Genomic DNA, 19,019 nt, shown 5'->3' on the forward strand with positions numbered 1-19,019 from the left:
AGAAATTGCATGAAGACGATGTTTAGTTACTTTTCAAATAATTTAATTCCTCCTCTTTGTATATGTTAATGTTTAAAATATTTGGTTTTTTATATTTTACATTAAGATGCTATCCTAAAATATTTAATTTTAACTTATTATATTATTTCCAGAATGATGATTATGATTATTTAAATTAATAAGGTTATTCTTTTTATGTACTTCAAGTGACTTTTTGTTTTTAAACAGAATCTTTTTGTGTTTTATTACACATTATGAAACTTATTAAAATTGTGTTTTATGCCCTTTTAAATAAGATATATATTGTTATACTTTAAGATACAAATCAAAATAAAATTATGTCATCCACTTAAGTCTCTCATTTTTATTTTAAAATTGATTAAAAAATATTTTTTCACACCGTATGGTTTTAAATATTTTTTCACTATTATGGATGATTTTTTTGTTATACTTGACTTATAGCTATGATTGACAAATATATTGCTAGAAAAATTATCACTGATTTTATAACAATGTAGAAAACCAATTTTTTACTATTATTAAAACTATTTATATTGTCAATTGCATTGAATTTGCTATGAATAATTTTCTCTTTCTTAAAACGATTAACCATCAAACCACCTATAATGAAATCTATTAACAAAATGGCATAATTAGCATAGACACATAAACATTTAGTACAAATAATATAAATTAATAAAAAGGAAAATACAAATAAAACAGAGAAAAAAATACTAAATAACTATTATTAAGCATGCGTGACTATTTAATTAAATAGGCACGGAAAAATACTTTAAAACTGAATTGGGTTCATTTAATTTGATGCATCTATTTTGCCATTAAATAGAATTTTGTAAAACCGACTATTGAATCATATGAATTTATTTAATATCAATACTAGTAAAAGTTATTAAATTAGTGTAATTTCACTGCAGTTTTTTATTAAATTGAAAAAAAAAAAAGCTATGCATGTAAATAAATCATTCCAAAAGCAATTCCATACTTTGTGTTGAAAATTTTTTTTTCAACATCTTAGTTTCACGATTTCTAAATATTAATACAGTTCATGTTTGTATGCATAATTTTTAAATTATTTTTTGGTAGAGTTGTACTTTTATGCATAATTTTTATTTTTTGAGTTTTTATTTATGGAATTAAGTTTACATCCATGACTTTTGATCTTTTATTTTACAGAAGACTTGTTAAGACGTTAAAAAAATATTTAACATGAAAATCATTAAGACGTTAAAAAAATATTTAACATGAAAATCATGTATTAAAGTACAATTTTTTTTAAGTCATGCTTGAAAATCATATATTAAAAAAAATATATTAACTTTTTATAATAAAGTAAAATTTTCTCCAAAACTAACTACTAAAAAAAGATAAAAAAATTTGCTGTCTTTTGAACAACTTTATGTTTCAATGTTATTAACATAAAATGGAATTAATGATGTTAGGTTATCATATATTATTTGAAAAAAAAATTATTAAACAGAAAAAGAAAATACAAAATATAGGTAAGTGATTTTGATTTATAATATCCGAAATGGTAAGTATTTAGATTAAATGGATGATTTTAACATTATCACGTAAATTTAAGAAATTTGTTTGCTATCACTTTAATTAGTTGAAACCGGTGTTCTACTTAAATAATATTGTAAGTGTGAAAGATTAATAAATTTTTAATAATTACAAACTAATTAAAAAATATTATTTATTTAAGAAACTATCTTGAAATCATTACAATTATAGAAATTACATGACATGGAGACGATATTTAATTACTTTTCAAATAATTTAATTATCTCAATGTTTAAAATATTTGGTTTTTTATATTTTACATTAAGATAATATCCTAAAATATTTAATTTTAACTTATTATATTATTTTCAGAATAATGATTATGATTATTTTAACTTAAGGAGGCTTTTTATGTACTCCAAGTGACTTTTTTTTTAAACATTAGCTAGTCTTTTCTGTTTTATTAGACATTACGGAACTTATTAAAATTGTGTTTTATGCCATTTTAAATAAGATATATATTGTTATATTTTAAGATACAAATCAAAATAATAAAAATATGTCGTTCACTTAAGCCTGTCATTTTTCTTTTTAAATTTGATTAAAAAAATATTTTAAGTTAACTAAGATTAATATCAGAATATACAACATTATAAAAGCATAACTAAAATTAACTATTAATTAAAATATTTTATTTATAAAAAAAAGTTGCAATATTTTTAAATTAACTAACATTATAAATTATAATATCCTAAATATATTTTTATCAATATAAAAATAATTAATTTTGAAATAAAATACCATTTAAATTTTTTTGACTTAATACTTCTTTTTGTCCATGGAAATATTCAAAGTGGTTTTATCTTTTTAAAAATGTTACAAATGGTTTTAAATTGTAAAAAAATGGGTCAAGTTAATCATTTTTTGGTTACTGAGAGAGGGTTAAAAGAAAAGGGGTTGCTTGCTTTGCGTTGAAAAAGATGCAAATGTTGATGGTGGGATTAAGACTAGTGATGAAGGGTTTGCTTGTGGCTTCAAAGAGTTTCATGCGCTAATGGTAAATCTTAGTTGGGTGATTTTCGCAAGAGGGTTTGACGTTTTTTTATTCGTAATGAACTTGCGATTAGGGTTCCTAATTTGGGGTTTCCTGTCCTGCGATTAGTGTTCATTTTGAATTTGGTTTTCGTATGTTGTTGGTGACTATGGATGAGGCTCTATTTGCCTTTCTTTAGGTCTCTTCGATTTCTTGCAAAGGAGGAGATTGGTGGAGGAGCTCATGTTGTGGTTACCACGGAGAATATTGCGATTGGGTTTTGTGGTGAAGGAGATGCGCGATTTGCTCGTAGATTTGGGATTACAGGTTTCACTAAGGTTGAATCGCAAGGAAGGAGATGAACATTGGCCATGGTGGCTAGTCGTGATTACTCGCGGTTGTTGATGGAGTTCACGTGGTTGTTTCTAAGTTTTTTCCAAAGTCTGACGAAAAAGATGATGGTGGTTTTTTGGTTTCGTTGCGGTGGCACATGAGGAGGAAAATGTGATCTGGTTGTTAAGAAGGTAGGTAGCCTTAGCGGTGGTCTAAGGTGTTGATGGTAGCAGTTTGTGGCTCTAAGGTTTTTGAAGGTGGAAGATGAAGCTAATGTGGCAAGCAACTCTTTTTTCTTTTTTTTTAATTCAAAATGGACATGTCATGTTACCTTAGTATGTCAAATATGAAAAAAAGTGGAGCCGTAAGCAAAAAGGATTAATTTGACCTGTTTCTTCACAACTTGTGACCGTTTCAAACTATTTTAAAAAAGTAGTACCACTTTGAACATTTATCTCTTTCAAAGAACTAAAAAAAAGGTATTAAGCCAAAACTTTTCTATCATTTTTAATATATTAAATATTTTAAAGAATAATTTTGTTCACTAGTTTATGTTTGAATTAATTAGTTCATACTCCACATATAGCCTTTAATAACTATCCTTGTTCTGCTAACTGTCCTAAATAATTATTGTGGTAAAGCTATATATCAACGAAAGTTAGCAGTTGGATGCAGTGGTAATTAACTTTTATAATTTTTTCAATAAAATGTAAAAATGAAGAAGATAAGATTAAACTTTTATTGCAAAAAGAACTTTTCTCTCTTTCCCACTTCCTCTGTTCTCTCTGTATCTTCTTCCATGCTCTCTGTTTCTTGTCCTCTAAACTATTTTTAAAATTATTCTTAGTCTTCAAATTTAACAAGATAACCTTTTAATATATATAGCTTGGTCAAATCTAGCTTCATTTTATTATAAGAACATTCCTCAAATCTGAACGTAGTATGATCGGAATTCCTCAATGAAAATTTGAGAGGTATGAATAACTTATAAACATGACAGAGACAAAAAGAAGAAGAACAAAAGCTCCACTTTCTTTTCATTACATTATGTATGTATTTATATTATATATACTGTAATACTATATAACTGAAACCAGCTACTATTAGCTTTTCCAACGATCAAGTGAAAGCCATATGAAAGCTGATTTCAACCCACCAAGCATATCAGCATAACATTATACACTGTCCTTTTCTACGACCAACATTACCACTAATCATGAAATGATTCTATAAGACGAATAACCATGATTAGAGGTAAAACAAAAAACAACCTAAACTGTCTCAAGTCTGAAGAACCAATACAGAGGAAGCTCTACTCAATCCAGTTTATTGTTGTACCAGTAAACACCACTGTTCTTAGACTTTTCATCAGTCTCAACGTACATGCACTCTCTTGCCTCTCTCCACATTGCCTTATAGATAGGAGTTCCATCAAAGTGATAATAATCTCCAAGAATCGGTTTTATAGCGTTGGTGGCTTCCATTGCATGGTAATGCGGCATGGTGGAGAACAAGTGATGTGCCACGTGTGTGTCAGTGATGTTATGAAGAACCTTGTTCAGAATCCCGTAATCTCTGTCAACGGTGGCCAATGCGCCTCTCAGCCAATCCCACTCCGTGGAATCGTAGTGAGGAACCGCAGGGTGAGTGTGCTGCAAGAAAGTGATCAACACCAACAACGCATTTACCACCATCAGAGGCACCCCATAGACACAAACCACCCAAAGGAACCCTTTTGCCAAAACAAGCTTGTAGAGGCCGTAACACACGGCCAGAACCCCTACATCGGAGACGTAAATCTGAAGCCTTTCGCGGTCGGAGTAAATGGGGCCATAAGGGTCATAGTGGCAGGCGAAACGCTCGTAGCTCCGACCCGAAACGTTGAAGGCCAAGTAGAGAGGCCAACCTAGGGTTAGGGTGATGGCAAGAGTGAGAACTCTCCCAGCAGGGTTGTTCAGGTACTTTGAATGCCAACCAACTCTGGACTTTGTTTTCGGCACAAACACTTCGTCACGTTCGAGGGACCCCGTGTTGGAGTGGTGGCGGCGGTGGCTATATTTCCACGAAAAATAGGGCACCAGAAGAAACGAATGGAGAAGGAGACCAACCGTGTCATCGAGCCACTGGTAATCGCTGAAAGCGTGGTGGCCACACTCGTGCGCTATGACCCAAACGCCGGTGAGGACGGAACCTTGGAGGATCCAGTATAGGGGCCAGGCCAAGAGGGAGAGGTTATGGGGAAGGGTTGAGAAGTAGTTTAGCGCCACGTACAGAAGACACGAGGCTATGGTCAGGTCGTAGAAGACGTATGAGAAAGATCGAACCACCGAACGCTCGAAACAGTGCGGTGGAATCGCTTTCTTCACTTTGCTCAGACTGAATGGTGGTTTTTCGTGTGGAACGCGCTTCTTCCAAACCACATCTTCACCGGAGTTTCTCTGTTTTGGAGCAGAGCTTCGGCCACCACTTCCCATTTTCACGCAACCTAAGAAATAAGACAACCAAAGATTCTTACGATTGTTCATATAAAACAACACGATGAGAAGTGAAAGTTATAAAGTGTTTGAGTTACAAGAAATCTTGGATCAATTATCATACGTTAAGATTTTTCCTGAAAGTCCCTGAACATCATGGTCATTTTATAGGAAGAATTTGATCATCTTTTTCTAAACCTAACATTGATATATAGACAAAAAAGCGTGTGGTGATGAAAAACTGAAGGCTTGCATTTACCTTGGAAGCTGGTGGATTCGTGTAAAATTAAAAATAGGGCTATGTAGTACTAAATATAGCAAAAGTTGAATTTGCAATATAAAGTTTTAGGGTTCTAATGCACGTTTAGCAATACTTTCACGTTGTAGTTTAGGTGAGTGTGAAAAGTGAGAACAAAATTGATTTTTGTGTACACACGAGAATAAGTCCTCGCTACCAACAAATAGTTAAGTTTGTAATTATCTACTTCATTAATATTTTTTTAATGGCTACGACCAAAAGGATAACATCTTTTCTGTATTAAAATAATATCATAAAACATAGTTTATTATATAACAATCACATGGGAATTATGTATGCGTGGTCCACTCATAAATTATATTTTACATTTTGTAGTTTTGATTCCTTTTTTTGTTCATATCTCTTGATTTTTAATTATAGTAACTTTAGAGTTTTTCACTTTTTTAATTTATGATCTATGTTTTTGTTTTTCAAATTTACATTTTAATTAATGAAATTATTTATTGATGATATCTCAAAGAAATTTTTGCTAAGTTTAAAGATATGATTAGACGAAAAATAAATAAAAGTGTAAAAAAATTAAAATTGAATCAAAATTAGCAAATTTTAAAATTTAAATGCTGAAAACACATAAAAAAAACTAAAATCCTAAATAAAATTTAAAAGAAACCAAAGTTATAATTCTAAAATAAAAATTATCATGGACTAGATTGATTGAAAAACATAAAGTATGGATATATTTTTCTTGGAGCAAAATGTTAAATTCAACTTAACAAAAAATAACATTATATATATATATATATATATATATATATATATATATATATATATATATATATATATATATATTCCCATAATTAGCCTTTCCTACCTAAATTATTTAAAACTATTAATGTATAATGATTGAAATTGAAAATTTTGAAAACCTTGAACCAAATGAACATTAAAACATGAAGCAACCAGATTAATCAACTTTAATTAGAATTAGAAGGTAAATTAAGAAGAGAAAAAGAAGAAGAAGCAATGATTATTAGATCCTTTAGATCTAAGATGAAAAAACTAGCATGATAATTATATAAGAAAAAGAATATGAAAGATAAATAAGGTGAAAAACCTGAATAAGAGGTGAAAAGTGAAAGGTAATTTATCTTTCTCCCTCTTGTCTGAAAGGGAGAAAGGGTGGCAGAAGAATGTCTGAGAGAAGAGAGACGAAAAGGAAGTGTAATAATACTTTCCATCGAATGAAGGGATCCACTATTTATCAATAATTTTTATTTTTTATTTTTTATTATTTTTGTGTTTTTGTGTGTTTATGCTATTATTTCGCCCTTTTACTCAGCAATATGTGGTCATAAAGGGTGTAATGGTTGCCAAAGTAATCCATGTCACATACTTTTTCTTCAGATCCAAAATTTATGGAATAAAAGCATATTTGGGAAAAAAAAGCCTAATTTGTAAAAAGAAAAGTTATGAACAAGAGGATGAGAGCCAAATAGGAAGAATCTTGAAGCCTTTTATATATTTAGATTTAAAACAATTTGAAACTAAAAAACTTTTTTTTTAAGAAAAAGAATATTTGTTATAAATTATAATTTTCTCAAAATGCCATACACAATTCTCGCAACACATATTCAAAAACAGTTAAGAATCCAATTCTATTCCAACACTTTTACATTGCAAAATTGTGATTTTTCCATTTTTAAGGATTATTTATTCTATTTTTATCAAATTTTGTCAAGATATTTTCTAAAGAGAGTATGATGATCTCAAGAACGAATTATGTCTCGTAGTAGTGAGAAAACTAATAAGTTTCAAAATAGAAACAGAAATATTAATCTTCAAAAAGTCTTTTGACAATCAAATAAGTAAGACTTTTAGAGTTTACAATGTATATTAATATAAGAATGAATGATAAATATGAGTAAGAATTAAGTGTGAAAATTGGGTATTCAATTGAGTGAGTATTTATTAGGGTGAGATGATGTATTTACAGGTTTATTAGACTCATGTAAGATGTAAATTGAAAAACTCGTTTAATCAAATAATGGATAAAGTCATGTAATGTGTATTAATAAATTTATTTAGTATATTATGAATATACTTGTCTAATGTATATTATTAGTATACTGTATGACCATCGATATGCCAAGAATCAGACGTTGACCCTCCAACAAGGAAATGACTGATTGATCCAGAATAATGATTACTTGATAATAACAACTCTTAATGGATGATTAATGAGAATAATAGTCATGGATTGACAATTAATGGATCAAGTATAATGATAAGCTCATTATAGTATTTGCAAATATATTTCTGAAAATGAAGTGAGGTAACTCTGAATTCGGATTACTCATCCTTATTATGGAATTGTTTGACTTGAATCGGGTATGATATTGAGATCTCTTATTCAAAACATTCAAAATTGTTCGGAAGAATAGATGAGTTTCTTGATGATCTTTCATTATCTAAGTTTCGCTATGTTTTATCTTTCTTATTATCCAAGCCATGTGAGAGGTGTATGCAAAAGACAGTACCATTGAAGTAAATTCTATATTATAATATATGTTTTAAAGTAAATTTTAAAACATTTTTTTATATTATAATATTACACCAATATAAAAAGTATTACGTTCGAAAATAGATTTAGTTAATTTGTTCATTTTCTCGAGAATACTTAATAAATTCTGAATGAAGGTATTAGCATGGGAATAAAATTATTTAAAGAAAGGTGAGAGGTGGGCTATGAATGGTAGAACGTGGTAGAAAGCCGTTACTCCCTTAAGTTAGTTTCGTAGAGAAACGTGGCAGTTAGCGTTTAGAAAGATGGCAGGTGTGTGATGTTGGACACGTGTGAGAAAGAGAAGGGGCTCTTCAATCTTTATATAAAGGTGGGAGGGAAAGAGAAAGAAGAGAAAAATAGAAGAATAGAAGATTGAAAATGCAAGCAGCGAAGAAAGCCGTGGAGAGCGTCAAGGAAACCGCAGCAAACATTGGTGCTTCTGCCAAGTCTGGTTTGGAGAAGACCAAAGCCACTCTTCAGGAGAAGGTTAATCTCTTATGCATTTCTCTTTTAAAACATCAAACCAAAAACTATCTTCTTTTTTTTTCAGTTTCATTTTTGTTCATGCATGGGGAATGTTACATCTTCGATTAACCAGAATTTTTCTGATGATTATTATGGAAAATCACAAAATGAAATTGGGCGGAACAGAGTGAGAAGATAAGTGCACAAGATGAAAGGGAGAAGGAAATGGCCACTAAGAAGAAACAAGAGAAGATAAACCAGGCCGAGACGGAGAAGTGCCAAGCGCGTCAGCACAACGCTGCAGCCAAGGAGTCTGCCATCGCTGGACAGGCCCACGGGCCTCGGACAGAAACAACCGAGCCCAGTTCTGGGCCTGACGACGCCACATACACTGGGCCAGGGTCTGAGCCTTCGGCCTTCACCACAACTGGGCCCGGGCCTGATGCCATACCCCTCAGTACCGGGTCTGAGCTTGGACTTGGGGCTGAGTCTGCCATGTACCCCACCAGTGAATTTGGACAAATGGGATCTAACCAAGCGACAGGAATGCTTGGGCCTGATAATAGGTATGTTCTTGATCATGGGCCTGAGGCTGGGCATGGGTCAGTTCCACCGATGGACACTAACACTGTGGTGGATACAACAACCCAAACAAGCATTGGGGGAGGAAGTGTTCCTACTAGTGGGCCTACTTTCAGTTGAATAACAATGATTAGTGGAGTTTGAATGTAGATTTGTTTGTATATGTAGTTAAGGTTATGTTATTACATTACGTAGCTTTGGTGTCGTAGGTGCTGTATTATTTTACTAATCTTACGTTGTATACTTGTGTGTGTGTTTCGTAATCCACAACCATTTTGGTTTGGTTATGAACCAGTGTTGTACGTGGAACATCTGTGAGTATATCTGTTTGTTTCAATAAATAAAGTGTAGTCTTAAGGAATGCTCTGCTTCTTTTTTAATTTCATGGCAGAAGAAATCAGTGAATTATCTATTTCATGACATCCAATTTATTGAGTTATCTTTTATCACGCTATTTTATAGAGAAAATAATCTTTGGGGCCTCACCAACATATAAAAGTATAGTCCTCTGCTTTTACTAAGTCAAATTATTTAATTAACCCATACGCTTGTTAGAATTGAATACATAAGTGTAGGAAAAGTTACATTATCAATTAATTGTAAATTTTCTTTGATATAATTATGTTTGAATATTAATAATTCTCAATTGATGTACTATAATACCATACTCATTTGATTGTATACCCTGTAACGGGACACCTAATCATATTTTTGTTTGAAAAGTACTTCAAATTCGAAATCAAAATTTAAATCTCTTATTTGATCTTTAACAACCCATCTTTTTCAAACTTACAGTTTGTGTAGAAAATCAGCGTTTTATAAAGGTCGGTGTAACATGTAATAATTGAAATGAAGTTTATTTAATGTTTAACGACTTAAAAATATACTCACAGATCGATTGCTTGAATAAATTATTATAAAACTCAACCCACCAAAATGTTGACCACTTCAAATGCGTTTTTTTTTCGTCGTTGAATGAGTTTCTCATACAAACATTTTGAAAACAGAACAAAACTGTGATAAAAAGCAAAAGAAATGAAATAAAAACATGGCATTTTCTTACATCAAGCATGCGCTTTAATATCGTGAAATTATCATGTGAAGGAAAAAACAGGATACTCATTTTTTGCAACCGCAAAAAAGATGATTTGAAAATTAACTTAGTACGGGAAAATTAATGTGAGTACCAACTAAGTAACAATGCACAACAACATCAACTGCAATAATGATAATAATAGAACTGGCTAATACAAGATCGAAAAACAAAATCATACCCCCTGCTTGCGCAACTCAGCAGCTCCATGAGCAAAGTGGCATCGATCTCCAAAGGTGCAAGACCCTTTTGCAAAATTCTCACACAGCTTGGTCTTGAAGTTGCTTCCAGGTGGAGCAGGGGCACCAGGAACACCAGGGGTGGATTTGGGAGGGGCAGACATTGAAACAGTCAAAAGTAAATCTTTTACCATATTACTTGCCTCCTTTATCTGTTCGAATGTTCCCTCAAGTTCAATGTTTCTAAGGTTTGGATCAGTTTCATGCTCTCGGATTGAAAGTTTCGCTCCTGTTTGGCGACAGATCTGCTTTGAGTTCACACCACCCTTCCCAATGATAGCTCCTGCCAGAGAAGCTTCTACACTGATCTTGGCAGTAGAAATGGCACCAAAGCTCCCAGCCAAGGGAGGAGGCTCAATTCGACCAGCCATCCGACCAGCTGATGGAGGTCCCAAAGGTCGATGATCATCAATTGAGGGAGCAATAGGTTTACCAAGTTCCCATTCACCATGAGCAAAATGGCACTTGTCACCAAATTTGCATCCTTCGGCAGTATTGAACTTGTTACATATGCGTGTTTTAACAGCAGATGGAGTAGAGCCATTAGATACCGGAAGTGGTGCAGTAACAGCTCTTGAAGGAGGAGCAGCAGGTTTTAAATTCATCATATGGGCAACCACATTATAACCACCAGGAACATAATGCAAGAAATGGCAGCCCTCACCAAATGGGCAGCCAGCAGTGCTGCAAAAGGCATCACGGTATAATCAGATCATCACATCAATACTTCTTACATAAAATGCAAGCCTCTCTTTTTATTTCCGGTTTTCTACAGCACAAGTGAAAAAGTAACTCATGGTATACAATGTAAAAGATCATGGGTTATTTAGAAAGACATGCATGCACTATGTTCAAATTTTGAAAACCAACAAATGTCCAACACTAAGTTCAAGAAAGTGAAACACTCGGTCAAACACAAGGAGATATCAGTGATACAGGGCAGAGATATAGCAAGGCTACTTCAAGGGGATCAACCATGTCAGCATTTTAGCATCGCAGATCTTTCTTATACCATGTCAATGCTTATACTCACCCAACATATTAAGGGAGTCTACCAAATCCGAAGTACTTAGTTTGTTTTCGCAAAATATAATAACAATGATGTTTAAAGACCAAGTAAACTAACAATTGCTACAGAGCAATAGTTAATATTGGCCAAACTGCGTCAGAGCAAAACGAGGAATTGACAAGTAGACTTATTGAAGCAACGAATTATTCTTGTCTGTATGTTTAATATATTATCAATGAGAAAATTTATCAATGCTTATCACAATGTAATTTTTAGCTCATGAACTTGTCTCGTTGGATTTAAATATTTAACAGTGTGAACAACAATTGATAAAAAAAACTGACGATGGGTTTTCAGAGGGGATAAACCGGCAAACAAAAATACAGTTTCCATCAAAAGCTTAGGGAGTGTGCTCTGGTCTTCCCTTCAAGTTACGATTCAAACCAAAATTTTCACTAGTTATCAAACCAGCTTGGTAGTGTTTGGCCCAACTTTCGTTTTGGTTTTTCTTTTTCAAAGAGAAGCTAAGACACACACATATTTGGAAAAGCTCCTAAATTAAGGAGCATTTTTAAATAAAATAAAAAAGGGAAAAAGTAGCTTAAGAGAAAAAAAAAGCCGACTGAAGTAACTTTTAACAATCAGCTGCAATAACAACCACCAACTTATCCTAAAATAATCAATGTATGAAAGTAAAGTGAAGCTTTTGGCTTAAAATGAGCTTTTAAGCAAAAAGTATCAAACTAGTACAACTTTACTTTTACACGTCTAATTTTTTAGCTTTTAACTTCAAACTAAGTAGCTTTTAAACCAAAGAAAGGATGGAAAAACAAAATCCTATTTCAGATGGTAGCAAAAGATTACACTTATACGGGGCAGTTTGAAGTCTCTATTTCCTACACCCAAACCAAAGAGTAAGCTTGGCAACAGAGCTGTGTTTGCTCAACCCCACCACTATGTACAGCACCCTTCTAATTAGGACCTTGCACAATACTACTTTGAAATCATTTATTCCATCCACCTCCTCAGTCAAGTGCTAAAAAGCTCAGAAAGGGGGATGGGGGAAAACTAACAAAAGCAGAACAGAAATTAAGACACAGAACAACCAAGAGCGTAACAATGTAAGAATAAGCAGTGCTGAGAACCACCACAATAAACAAAAACCATAGAGACTACACGGATTGGCTTGTCACTGAAAAAAAAAAAAAATCAGTTACGGACTGAGAGAAATTGATGATTGGGTATGAGTTCTTAACAAAATCAAGTCTGGGCTAGTGTTTCCTTGCAAAGATAACTTAGCAAGGTAGGATCTAACACAGAAATTATACAGAATTGACTATTAAGAACAAAAAAGTATTAAATGACCACAATTTCAACCACATCGTCAAGGTTTAAGGCTACTGCAACCGCAATCCAGCAAATATAATGAGACCATACAATGAAATTTCCCTCCATGAGCACTGTCAATCAAGGTTCTAAATTGTGGTTGCAGTTTTCTTGCAATCCCTGATGTTGTGCAAATATGAAACCACATTGGCCACCTTTGTTCACCACATCAAATATTGCAACAACAGCAACCATAAAGTGCTCATTGGGAGGAATTTGATCATAATTTCGCATGACCATAGTGCTGGATTGCAATCTTCATAATACTAATTTTTTTCTGACATATATTTACATTATCAAGAATGTAAGTGTAAAGAAGTCATCAGCTAAAAACATATCCAGAAAATCCCTAACAAGCAAGAAGAATAAAAGATGTTATAAAACAACTATCATGTGAGACTACTTCAAAACAATAAACAACCTCTCAATCAAATTCACCTCCAATTATTGAACAAAGGTTCTATGTACTCAGAATGTAAGATAGGACACAATTGACTAGTTCAAGTTTATAGGAGCTGAAAACAAATTAGTCTCTTGAAAAATATAGCACAACCTTGATGCTAAATTTTAAATGCATCTATAAATAAGTTAGACATAGAGTAACTGACCCAAGTAACAAAAGTGCACCATATCGGTCTATTAATAGCTTACCATTTGAAAGGTGTGTTCATAAATAATAGCATGCAATAAAAACTTCAAAGATATTGTTAAAAACACGAACAACATTTACACTAACTAAAAAGCGTGGGAACACAAACAATGAAAACAATCAATTTATCTTTGGTATAATGTTCCATTGCCAACGGTCGTCCTGCAAATTGTTATCATCTTTATTGTTCTCCATTCCAAAACCATTATTCTGTTACAACTTGATTAGACCAAAGAACAGTATGTACCTGTATAAAAGCTTCCAATACCAACCCAGTTAATTCACAGATTAGTTTTATAGCATCACTAAAACAATTAATTCTTACCATACACCGCCATTACAAAAATGTAAAATATGCACTTCAGATATACACATTTAGATGGGAAAGATTAGAACCTAAAAAACTTGGTACAGGGCTTCGATTTGCTTCCTACACCACCTGATAAGGACTCCAAGTCTGTTGCAAAACATTAATTACGTTTTCTCAGTTAATGTTCTTTACTGTTATTATTAAATCAGTACACTCCATTTAAATTTTTTTCTCCAAAAACACATATATCTCACTTACGAGTAATACTTATATCTGAATTATATTAAATCAGGTCAAATTTTGTACCCAAGCCAATAATTAACAAACCAACAATTAAAAAATATACATAACACCGTGAACATTAAACACGTAACCACTGTTTCGTTTGAACAAAAAACGTGTAATATATGCTCTTACTTTTCGCTGGTCGAATTTTCAAGAATTTCAGGAGTGTTGTAACAAAGCAAGTAACTAAGCTAAAACCCTAAAACGAAAAACGACAAAAAAAGCAGAGGCAAAACGACGAAGCAAAAGGAAGGAAAACGGGACATTGCCGAGTAAGTAAATATAGAATGTTATATAGAGAGAAAGAGAAAGAGAGACGGAGAGAGTGCAAACCTTGCTTGGTCTTCTTAACGGCGCCGTTAAGGCTGAAGGCGAGTTCGGGCCTTCCACGCTTGCGAAGGTCCATTGAGACGGATCGAGATCCGGAAAAACCCTAACTAACGGCGGAAAAGAGGTTTTGGAGAAGAGGGTGGTAAGGTAGAGAGAGAGAGAGAGAGAGAGAGAGAGAGAGAAGGTGGTGGTGGTGCGAAGAGAATATCAATAAATAAATAAAATAAAATATATATTGAAATTGGAGTGGTAGATTTGGACAATACTGAGAGGATTTAAAAAGAAAAGGTTTCAACGTAGTTTAATGTTCGGTTTGGATTCCGCTGAGGTGGGAATCCAAAAAAAAAAAAAAACACAATCATATGTTGCCCTAACTGTTTTGTTCTTTTGCTTTTGCCGCACCTTCATTAACCGTCTGATTTATGACGTCACTCCTACTTATATATATATATATATATATATATATATATATATATATATATATATATATACATACTTTCTTTTGGATAAATTATAACAAATATAATCAAAATTACATTTTGCTATTGTCGAAATATTATGGCCGGAAGATCTTAAACTTAAATCAATTTCTTCGTGTTATTAATTTTGTTGATGTATAATATGGTAGTGCTTTAGTTTAGGTCAATTTTTGTAGTATTGCATTGTAATATATATTTAGGTTTTGTAAATTAGGTTTAATAGGTTCGGAGGTCTCTATATTTGAAGGTTTATTTCCATTAGATCCTCTAATTTTTGAAGTGACCAATTAGGTGTCTAATTTTGTCAATTTGAATCAATAAAAGCCTTTCTGTTGATTGCAGTTAACGTCCTGAAGTTTTTGATCAGGTGGCATCGTTTCAAGTGCATAGGTGAATTATAAAAGGGTGAAATCCTAAATTAAAAGAGTGTATTTAAAGGTGAAATCCCTAAATTAAAAGGCATTAACTGCATTTAACGGAAAGACTTTTATTGATTCAAATTGACAAAATTAGGACCTAATTGATCATTTTCAAAATTGGAGGACCCAAATAAAACAAACCCCCATAACCTCCCAACCTATTAAACCTTTAAATTATATACATGTAATAATAAAAATTGTATGTGATAATTAATTTAATTAATGAATTTATTTTATATATAGAATATTATTAACATATTTCTAACCTAAAATTAATGCTACAGACATTTTTAAATTTTCCATAATATAAAGATGTTATTGTAATCACGCACAAGTGTTTATACTTTTATCATATTATATTTTTTAACTTAAAATCAACTGTGGTAATAAATTTACGACTTTTTATGTTAATATTTATATTGATTTCAGATTCAATATGCTTACGATATTTTATTCAATATATTGAAGATAATAGAAAACTTAGAAATTATAAAGAAAATAGATATTTTAAGGAAATCACCTTGTGCAAACAAAGAAACAAAAAGTTAAGGAAATCACCTTTGAAAATCACGTGAATTGGAATTACTAATTAACGGACGATCGTTAGCTTTTGTAAATTACAACAAAGATAATGAATTTAAATTCTAATTACCAGATGATAAATGTGTATTCAAATATTAAAATGATAGTTTTTGGTAGAATATAAGAGTGAATCAACGTCTCATATTACCTATCATTTCAACAAAATCAACAAAAAAATCATGAAACAAAAAAAAACACCAGATAATTTTTTAAAATTGAGTTCTTAATAAATTATAAAATTTTAGATTAAGTTCCTAAAGAATGATTTATTTATATTTTGCCTCTGGTATTATGCTGACTCTTTTAACTAATTTCTAAAATACTTTATATTTTTCTCTTGTCACCTCAATCTATTTTTTATCATAAAAATCAATATATTTTTCATTATAGTCACTTAATGGATATAAATTTTTAAAACTCATGGATCGTTAACATGTGTTTCAACTTAGTAAAAATATTGCACACAACATAATCGATTTACACTAAAATATTTAATTTATTAAACATTTAATTAATAACTAACACTTAAAATAAAAATTAATCACATATTTGAAACATTAAGTGTAATATCCTAGAAAATTGTGTCTTAGAGAATAATATATTTTAAATAATAACACTCGGTTCTTTTAATATTCAAAATTTAAAATATAAATAAAATTTATGTAAATCAGTTTCATCATTCAAAATCGTACCATTTCTTTAAATTTTTGTTTTTCAGAGTTTTCTATCCTCTCTCTAAATATTTTAGTCATATGTTCATCTATTTGAAGATAAAAGACCGTTGAATAATCTTTGAGGCGAAGTTTTCAATTCTAGACGATCAGTTTTTGCGAAATAGTAATTTGGTTTCTACTCTTTTTTCTACTCTTCATGTTTCTCTATGCATGTGAGCGATCATAGCTTGTATGTGAGGTATGAGTTTTTTATAAGGCCTTTTGCTAATCAGTGGTCCTAACGGTGTATCCTAATCATGTTTCTATTGTTTATAGGAGCAAAAAGAGTTCCCTCTGGTTGTGGAGTTGTCTTGGGATCCTTTGAGTTTTTTTATCATCTGTCGAGTGAGGAAAGCTAGATGCTTTGGTGTGTGTGAGTTTGATATTGTTGATTGATTTTGTATGTTGACATGATTGTTATGTCGTGTTAAATTGTATGGTATGTTTGATTGCTTGAATTGAGTGTTGGTTGTGCTTGGATTGTGGTGATTGAGAAAACTGAGGATTTGATCATTTAAGCAAGTTGTTCTTCATTATGACATTAATAACTATTTTTGACCGAAGCACTGGGTCAGGAATAACAATTGATCATCTAAATAGGTCTCTGATTTCCCAAATCATAGAATTGAAGTGGTTGTTTCCTAATACAACGCTGATTGAGACTGATGTGGCGTTGAGCGCTAGTTTGGTACTACAAGTCTAGAAGCAATTTTGCTCTAGACTGTAGAGTACCCACTTTTCCTGCTAACTGACCATTTTTGTTAATGGTCAAGCGTTGAGCGGTAATAGGACATCGTTGAGCGTCACTTTTCACTACAAGTTTGGAACCATTTTAAGTCCAGGTCATTGAGCGACAATGTGTGTGTGTGTGTGTGTGTGTGTATGTGTGTGTGTGAACTTTTGATATGTTGATGTGTGGTTTGGTTATTGAAAGAATTTCAAGGAGAAATTATATGTCTTTGGTGATGTTTAGTGCATACTTGACATATGCTAATTCAGAATGAAGGTATCATGATATACTACCAGTCATTCAACTTATATAGAAATGAATGGGCAAAGGGAAAGAATGGGAGAATGTCTTTACATACACTTTTGGTCTTAGGTGTAAAAGATTAACCTTGAGAGTAGTAGAGTGATAACTTATGTGTTTATAACTTTACAAAGCATAAATATTACTACGAGTATACACCTACCAAGTCCTATGTCAAAGCATGTATTCGGATAATTGAGTTTAGAGTCACCGGTATGATTATTCATGAGTTATGATATTTATAAATGTTGAGCTAATAGGTTACATGTTTAAATTGTTTTATGATACATTTTATTAAACATTAGCTTACCGTGCTTTTTTTTTTTTCTAATGTTTTTTTTTTAAAATAATCACCTATTTATGTGAGCGGAGAATGAGTTAGGTGGCTAAAGATATAATTACTAATTACCATTTATGTTTTAGTTAGTTATTTCTATAATAATTATTTTTTGAAACACTTGATCAGCTTTCTTGTACTCTTGTATACATATAACGTTTTGTTTAGTAATTTATACTATCAAATGGAATGTTACATTAAATCTATTTAAATCTAAAAAAATATTTAGTAAAAATTCTTAATTAAAGAAATATAGAAATAAACAAATACAATCTCAAGCCCATTTGTAATACTCACACCTCACTTATCCCTATTTTTACAGTTTACCCTAAAGAGCAATTGGTCAAGCCTTTAGAGAATGATAAAAAAAAAATTATGATGAATTTGGATTCTTGACTCTTTTCTTCTTCACTACCATTGAAGTCATATAGTTATTCGACTTATCTAATTTATCTATAAACAATATAACCTTATTGTTTTTTGTAACTGCAGTTTTGATCCCCTAAGCGTGTGTTTATATCCTATAAAAAATATAAAATACACGATATCTATTAACTTTTTTTATTTAATTATAAAAACTTATAAATGAGTTTTCAATCTTGATATGTGGTATTTTTCTTTTGGTACGCACATTATTTTTTCACTTAATCTTTCTAGTCCTTGTTATTTTCTTTTAGTCGATCTAAACTATTTATTTTTGCAGTCTTTATAATATTATTTTATTTTGAATTTGTTCGTGTGAAAGTATAATAGAGACTGAAATCAACAGGCTGCGTATTAGAAGGATATAAAAGAAAAAAAAAATATTTTAAGGGGACTAAAAAAATAGCAAGGAAAAATCTTCAAAGACCAAAAATAGAAAACAAAATTGTAGGAAATAGAAACAAAATATAACCATATTTAATGATTAAATACATATTTAAAT

General features: G+C 31.5%; 3 protein-coding genes across 6 annotated transcripts; 1 reads left to right on the forward strand and 2 right to left on the reverse strand.

The window, feature by feature from the left end:
* Window positions 1-3,930: 3,930 nt before the first annotated feature.
* Window positions 3,931-7,060, reverse strand: LOC106771256 (omega-6 fatty acid desaturase, endoplasmic reticulum isozyme 2). 4 transcript variants are annotated; one of them, XM_014657206.2, is made up of 2 exons: window positions 6,738-7,060; window positions 3,931-5,375 (listed from the first exon to the last, which is right to left on the reverse strand). In XM_014657206.2, exons 1-2 carry the CDS (start codon window positions 6,859-6,861, stop codon window positions 4,207-4,209), a joined length of 1,293 nt encoding a protein of 430 aa, XP_014512692.2. In that variant the 5' UTR covers window positions 6,862-7,060; the 3' UTR covers window positions 3,931-4,206. The 4 variants fall into 4 exon arrangements, with proteins under 4 accessions (XP_014512692.2, XP_022640461.1, XP_022640459.1 ...); XM_022784740.1 differs by lacking the exon at window positions 6,738-7,060 and adding an exon at window positions 5,624-5,640; XM_022784738.1 differs by lacking the exon at window positions 6,738-7,060 and adding an exon at window positions 5,489-5,549.
* A 1,458-nt stretch (window positions 7,061-8,518) lies between these two features.
* On the forward strand, window positions 8,519-9,594 carry LOC106771599 (18 kDa seed maturation protein). Its single transcript, XM_014657596.2, has 2 exons — window positions 8,519-8,672; window positions 8,838-9,594. The coding sequence occupies exons 1-2, from the start codon at window positions 8,565-8,567 to the stop codon at window positions 9,351-9,353; spliced, it is 624 nt and encodes a 207-aa protein (XP_014513082.1). The 5' UTR covers window positions 8,519-8,564; the 3' UTR covers window positions 9,354-9,594.
* Window positions 9,595-10,269: 675 nt separating this feature from the next.
* On the reverse strand, window positions 10,270-14,756 carry LOC106772567 (zinc finger CCCH domain-containing protein 14). Its single transcript, XM_014659056.2, has 3 exons — window positions 14,538-14,756; window positions 14,006-14,066; window positions 10,270-11,249 (listed from the first exon to the last, which is right to left on the reverse strand). Exons 1-3 carry the CDS (start codon window positions 14,608-14,610, stop codon window positions 10,502-10,504), a joined length of 882 nt encoding a protein of 293 aa, XP_014514542.1. The 5' UTR covers window positions 14,611-14,756; the 3' UTR covers window positions 10,270-10,501.
* Window positions 14,757-19,019: the final 4,263 nt, after the last annotated feature.

Source organism: Vigna radiata, chromosome 8, assembly GCF_000741045.1.
Source record: "Vigna radiata var. radiata cultivar VC1973A chromosome 8, Vradiata_ver6, whole genome shotgun sequence".
Classification (NCBI taxonomy): Eukaryota; Viridiplantae; Streptophyta; class Magnoliopsida; order Fabales; family Fabaceae; genus Vigna; species Vigna radiata.